This window comes from Pteropus medius, unplaced genomic scaffold (assembly GCF_902729225.1).
Source record: "Pteropus medius unplaced genomic scaffold, Ma_sr-lr_union100, whole genome shotgun sequence".
Lineage (NCBI taxonomy): Eukaryota > Metazoa > Chordata > Mammalia > Chiroptera > Pteropodidae > Pteropus > Pteropus medius.
Window position 1 is genome coordinate 2,152,598 of NW_024350399.1, and position 7,147 is coordinate 2,159,744.

The 7,147-nt window shown below is 53.4% G+C and overlaps 1 protein-coding gene across 1 annotated transcript; it reads right to left on the bottom strand.

Annotated features, from left to right (window-relative positions):
- Positions 1-380: 380 nt before the first annotated feature.
- KCNJ9 (potassium inwardly rectifying channel subfamily J member 9) lies at positions 381-4,658 on the bottom strand. The gene is made up of 2 exons (XM_039839985.1): positions 3,809-4,658; positions 381-1,229 (listed from the first exon to the last, which is right to left on the bottom strand). Exons 1-2 carry the CDS (start codon positions 4,656-4,658, stop codon positions 898-900), a joined length of 1,182 nt encoding a protein of 393 aa, XP_039695919.1. The 3' UTR covers positions 381-897.
- Between the last annotated feature and the right edge of the window lie 2,489 nt (positions 4,659-7,147).

Here is a 7,147-nt window from a genome sequence, read left to right on the forward strand (position 1 = left end):
ACCCCAAGACTAATTCTGCTTTCCCAAGGCCCCAGTGTTCCAGGTCTATTGAACTCACTCTTTCTATCTCACCCAGGCCCTCCTCCTCCTCAGAATCTCTCTTCCCTCCAACATTTGCAGAGGTACTTATGAAATCTCACTCCACTGTCAGAAAAGGGCTGTCCTTTCCCAGGGCCACTGCTCTGGCAGCTCCCTACTTCCTGTTTCCCTGTCCAGTAGACAAGGTCATTCACACCCTGCTGATCTGCCCCAAAGCCTTTTTTTTCCTCTGCTGAGCCTGTCACAGTGGTGGGGGTGAAGCTGGGAGGGCACCTTCCTCATCTCTGCCCACTTCCATCCAGCTTTCTCTCCTCTGGGTCAGCTGGGGCTACTGTGTTCAGTGAGACAGGTGTGCCATACACAGGGAGGCTGGCTGAAGAGGTGAATGGGGACTAAATTCCAGCCCACACTGTGGTTGCTCCCCTGGTTTGTGGGGGGGCATCAGTCTGGAGGAAAAGGGTGCTTTTTCAGAATTTGCACAAAGATGCTTTATGAATTAGTAGCAGCCCTGAGTGCACTACCTGTCTGTAGGTCCATTTACCTATCCACCTGGTGTCTCTATCTGCTTCCACCTTCCCATCCAACCCACATAAGTCTATCCTTCTGTCCATCCATCTACCCATGAACAGATGTGAAGGTCAGACACAGACAGGCTGGTAAGTTCATCCATCCCCACCCTCCATTCTCCTGAAATCAGGATCCCTCCCTTCCACATTGGATCCTGGACTCGAGGTTCTGAGGGCCCTCTCCAGCTTTAGTGCATTCCCAGGGACCTCGCCTGCCTCCTTCTCCACCTCCAATATCCAGCTTCCCAGGTACTTGTGTCTGGCCCTGCCGCAGGGGTCTGGAGGAAATTGGTCACACCTTGGACTCACTCTCTGGGGGAGGCAGGCAGCCATTCTGTTCCTTGTCAGCCCCAACTTCTCCCCCAGCCCCCTCCCCAGCCCCCTCCTCCTCCACCTTCTCATCCAGCCGACTGGGGATGGACCAGTAGAGATGGGCATCAAGGCGGGCTGCTGCCTCAGCCAGCTCCCGGGCGCTGCACGAGGGCGTGGGCACCTCAAAGGTCTGGTGGAAGCTGGCATAGTCCACCTCGTAGAAACCATCCTCCAGGGTCAGAACTGATGTGAAGCGGTGGCCCCACAGCACCTCATCCACCAGGTAGGAGCTCCGAGCTTGGCATGTCATTCCTGGGGGGAGGGGTATGGGTAAGGGGAATCCCAGCCCCAGGCTTCCCTCTCCTGCCTCTTGTTCCATAGCTCCGTTCCTAGCACTCTTCTCTAAATCCCTCCCCAAGGGCCCCACCCCTTGTTCCAGCCTACTTTCTCCCCCATCCCTTCTCCTGTACTTGCTCAGTCTCCCACCTTTCCTCCAACTGCCCAACTCTTCTTCATCTCCAGCCCATTCTCTCTCCTCCTCTGTGCTGAAGATGCCAATCAGAGCTTAACCTTGAAATTGGCCTTGGGAATCATCAAGTCCAACTTCTCTCTCCATACAGGGCATCCCACTAGAGCATTCCCAGTTATGGGCTTCTGGCTTGTACTTGATTATCTCCCATAATTGAGAGCTCACCGTCTCACAAGACGTCTACTCCTTTGCATGATGGCTCTAATAGTTGAGTGGTTCTTCTTTATATAGAGCTAAAATCTGCTTCCCGGGATTTCGACCCTTTGGTTTCACTCCCCTACATATGGCACCCTTTCAAGTATCTGAAAACTGGAGTCTCAGATTCCATCATATTTTCTCTTCTTAGGCTGAACGTCCTTGTCACCCTTCACCATTCCTCATGTGACCTGGCTTCCCAAAATTTTACTTTCTTGAGTATAAACCAGAATGACAAAGGAGGATCCTTTAAGCACTTTGTGATAAATACTCCAATCATGGCCTGATCCTTGCATAAGAGGGAGCACACCACCTCTCTCTTCTGTCCATGATGCTTTAGCTAATAGGGCCCAAGATTACATAAACATTTTGGAAGCTGTGTCACATTGCTACGACATTAAGCCCGTGGCCAACTAAAACCCTCAGTTCTTTTTCACCAGAGCTCTTCCATGCTGTGCTTACATAAGTGATTTTTTTAAAAGCCTAAATGCAGACTTTTATATTTATTCCCTTTAAATGTCATCTTGTTCGGTTTTGGCTCATTATCCTTGCTCTCACCCAAAATATTACTTTCCTTTCCAGCTTCGTTTCTCTAGAAAAGTCAGATAAGCTCCCTCCCTATCTTCTTCACCTTACCCTCCTTGCCCTGGCCTGTGTCCTGTCCTCTCTTTGGGTGGGCATACCTCCCAGGGCAAGTGATTTTCCTCCCACTACCCCAGGGTCTCTTCTAGCCACCTTAGCCCATGTCCACCTCAGAACAAAGGGTGACAGAAGAGTGAACATCAGCTAACCAGAGACTGGCTCTCACCATGCAAGCTCCACCCTGAGACATCTTAGGGTCACTGGTACCCTTTATTCCTTTGATGAAGGCTGGAAGAGGAAGTGTCCAGTGAGGGAGTGGAAAAAGAGGCAAAAAGGACCCTGGGGAGAGAGAAGATGAGAGAAAGAGAGCAGGGGCTGGGGTTACAAAGGGAGAACAGGAGTAGGCAGGGTCTTCTAGGTAAGGGGAGGGGCTGCCTCAGGTACTGAAAGGAAGTAACAGAGCGGAAAAGGGGTGAGGTAAGTGAGGGAAAGAGCTGGAGCGAGGGAGTCTGGGGTTGGTAAAGAAGGAACAGGGAACACTGAGGCAGATGGTGGTGCATAGAGGCTCAGCATGAAGGAGCCAGGAAGGAGTCTGAGGGCCCCAGCTTGTGGGAGAAGCCAGAAGAGGGCAACAGCTGGGACAACAGGAACTGTGGCCCACTCATGGGCCTCCGGTTATCCACCTGTAGTGTTTTAATTCTTCTCCACTCCTAGATTCCAAGTCGTAAAGTACCTCGTTTGCTGCCCCGGCGCTGGCCTTTTCCTGCCTGCTCCCAAGCCCTTCACTGTGCAGGCCTGAGTTGGAGGTACTGACATTACAGGTGTATTATCAGTTCCTTCTGGGAAGCCACTAGAAATGCTAAGATCAACTGTCTCCTTTGTCAGTAGAGGCTGAGAATCTTGATGGATGGTGAAACAGAGGCAGAAGTGAGACGAGGTATCAACTTTTTTCTAAAGTCCAGACTAGGACTAATTCAAGTCACAGATAACCCTCCCCACTAAAGTCCAGGGACCTGGACTTCTCAGAATGACAAAAACCATGAACCTAACCCTCACTTCCAACTCCATACCACTAAACACTGAAGCCAGACTGCCTGTGTCCCATCCAGGCATGGCCACTTAATAGCTTACGGCTGTGGACAACTCACTTAACCCTACTTTGAGGGCAATCTCTTTTCTGAAAAAAAATGAACACAATACCAAGAAGTTACCTTCATGGGGTTCTCGTTAAGATGAACTGAGAAAGGTAAGATCCTTTGGAGCTGTGCAGGACAGAGTAGCTATGATCAGTCCTCTGCCCTATTCCCAGTGACACAGACCTCTCAGCCCAGGGCCCCAGGCAAAGGCCACTTCAGAGGATCCCCCATGCTTTCTCTGGACTCTCTGCGGGGTCACTATGCTCACATGCCCTTTCCAACTCAGATATCCCATCTTCGCACTCTCCATCAGCCTCTCTGTCTAGCCTCTCTCCTACCCCTGGCCCCTTCTCTTGCCCCTGCCTTTCTCAGCCCTGCCCACCTCCACCCGTGCCCTTCTAAGTCCAATTCCCAGCCCGCCCCATTCCCTTCCTCGGGTCCGCCCGCACCCGTGGCTTCCACCATGCCCTCGAGGATGACAACGATCTCGAAGTCGTCCCTCTCGAGGGCGCGGCGCGACGCCTCCCAGAAGGGGCTGGCAGCATCGATCTCGTGGCTGATGACGAGAGGCGAGACAAGGAAGAGGCGGTCGTCGCCAGTCTCGAAGCCCACGCTGAGGTCGGTCTGGTGCAGCGGGATGAACTCGCCCTCGAGCGTCTGGCGCGAGCGGATGAGCTTAGCGCGGATGGAGGCCTCGACGATGTGAGAAGAGCGCAAGTCGCCCACGCGGAACATGAGACAGAGGCGGCCGTCGCGCAGTGACACCACCGCGTGTGAGGAGAAGACGAGCGTGGCGGCACGCTTGTTGGGCTGCGAGATCTTGACGAACATGCAGCCCACCATGAAGGCGTTCACCATAGAGCCCAGGATGGCCTGCAGCAGCAGCAGCACGATGCCCTCGGGGCACTGGTCGGTGATGACGCGGTGCCCGTAGCCGATGGTGGTCTCCGTCTCGATGGAGAAGAGGAAGGCGGCCACGAAGCCGTTGAGGTTGTTGACGCATGGCGTCCAGGTCGTGTCCTCCAGGTGCTCCAGGTCCCCGCGGCCGTAGGCGATGAGCCACCAGATGGCGCCGAAGAAGAGCCAGGTGAGTGCGTAGGCGAGGACGAAGAAGAGCAGGCTGAGGCGCCACTGCAGGTCCACCAGAGTGGTGAACAGGTCCGTCAGGTAGCGGTACGTCTCGCGCACGTTGCCCTGCTGCACGTTGCACCGGCCGTCCTTCTCCACGTATCGCTGGCGGCCGCGGCGCCGCGACGGCTCCTCGGGGCCGGCGGCGAAGGCGGCGTTCTCCTGCGCCATGGCGGCGGCGGCGGCGGCGGCGGCAGCGGAATGGGTCACGGTCAGGGTCGGGGCCCGCGCCCGCAAGCGCGCGGGGGATTGCGTCGCCGCCGCCCGCCGCCCCTCGCTCGGCTCCTCCGCGGCCTCGTAACTCCTGCAGGGACTTAAGATTGGCCAAATTAACCGACCTGCTGAAGAGGCAGAGCCAGGCCAGCACCCAGGGGTTGGGCAACCCCGCGTGAGGCCACCCTTTGGAGCCTCTCGACCTCAGTTTCTGCATCACTATTATGGGAACAATATATACAACTCTCGCTGCCCTGCTAGCTCACAGAATCGTTAGGATTAAATGGTATAATGTATTTGAACTGGATAGCACTATGCATTTGAAGATTATTTTTAGGGGAAGGCGGTGCCAGAGATCTTGTCCCTACCACCTCTAAATGGGGTGTGCAGCACTCCATAGGCAAGAGGCCCAGGCAGGGGACGGTTTCCTGAAATCATTAGATTGTGAGCTTCATGGAGGCAGGCAGTTTATCTTCCTCTACTACACCTACTCTCTGGCTATTGCCAGCGCAGTCCCCTAATCGTGTTCTCCACAGTCCAACCTGATGAGCCTAACCAGGCTCTTCTGAAGTTCACCCCAAGACTGACATACAGAAAATCTTTACCATTCCTCCCTCCCTGGTCCTCGCTTACTCTATGCCCACCTGCATCTTCCTCCTCTTATCAAGCTTACAAAGGAGAAATGGAAGTGGTGTAGAGTAACAGGAAAAATTCCAATGGGCAAAGATCGAAAATTCCCACGCTAGGAAATTCCCACTGGAAACCTTCCCTGAGGGCTAATCATGCTCATTGCTGCTGTAAAATCGCCCCCATTTTCCCTGGGTTCCTTCTACAGTGGAGACAATCTGAAAATTGTCTAGAGGGCTGTGCCATCAACACAGACACCTACCTGCGTGCAAAGGTAGCACTGAGTTCCTCAGGAGTTAGGCTTGTATCCCTCTACTATTTTATTCTTAATGAGATCTAGTAAATCAGATCCAGCGGAGCACTAAGCACTCACATTTACCTCCCCCTTCCCTCCAGTTCTTTCCCCCTAGCATCCTATTTCCCACTGATTTTCCTAACAACCTTACCTCCCATGTGCACCAAAGCTCACATTCCAAGGGAAGTCCACCTGATTTTGCCTCAAATTCTTCCCAAGGAGGAGCTCTCTGAATTGCTCAGAGAGAGAAATCCAGAGCCCTCCCAGGCACGTAGGCCCCCGCCGCCCCAGGAGATGTGGACCATATAAGGAAAGATTTAGGAAAAGGATTCCAGACTTTCCAACCTTCCCTTCTTCCTGGGAATCATCCTCTCCCCACATTTCAAGGAAACCTGCACTGGCCAGGGTGGTATGTGGGAAGAAACTACCTGAATATGTAACCCCAAACCCAGTGCTCCAGAATTCAAATTCTAGAGTCAGGTGCTCTGCAGCTAGACCTTTGCAGGCTGTGTGAGTGTAGATTGGGGCAGGAGGAGAAACCAAGAAGAGATGATTTAAACCTTAGAGGCACCCCCACATTTATTTTCTAGGAGGAGTCAGGGGACCCAGGGTCCAGGAGCCCCAGTGCAATGGCAGATTAGGGTCTTTCCCTCCCCAGACAATGGGCTTCCCTTTCTCTCCCTGCAGCCCATGATGTCCTCAAAAAGTGATTTCTAAGTACTGACAGGCTCAGAGACCCCAGGTTTTGCCGAAAAGTACCTGGATCCCACTTATCCTAGTTTCAGCCTCATATTTGGGCTTCCAGATGTTTTCTTGGGGTATCGGGCAATCTGACCTCTAGTCAGCCTACAGACCTCTTTGCCTAGGGGTGGAGAAGGAACCCCAGATCTGATCACTCCCAGAACTCTCTTGCTCTCTAATGCCCCTGGGGGTCTGGGTGAGCCTTACTTTGATTGTGTCTCCTCTCCTGCCTTCCTCAGTGGGGGCTGCATTTTTATCAATGGGGGAAAAAGTGTGAAATTGTTACCTCTATCCCAGGATCAAAGATTTGATTTTTGCACCTTCCCCTCAAAGAGTCCTGTTCCTCCAGCCTATTCTTCTTTATTTCTTGTGCATGCTCTGACCTGTTTCCCCAAGATCCCAGTGCCACATTTTCCTGGATCTCCCTTTCTCCTTCTATGAAGTGCTGGCTAGCAAGGGGGCTTATTTTTTGGAAGAGGATCTGGGGAAATCTCCCTCAGGAACCAGCTCATCTCAAGCCCCCATTGCCTTGGATATAGGGGCCCAAACCCAAGTCCCCCACAACTCAACTCACAGTGTATGGAGAGGAGAGCAGCCGGCAGCAGAGACCCCTGGAGGGGAACGTCCATGCCCCTGACACCGCCCTCAACCCCAGGCCCCCTTGGAGGGTGGGAGCCGCAGACACTGCTGTTTCTCCTAAATGTAGCAGCAGCTCTGACTAGGACTTGCTATCTGTGTCATCCCCACTTCCCAGGCTCCCCTGCTCCTCTCCTGTTTCCACAGC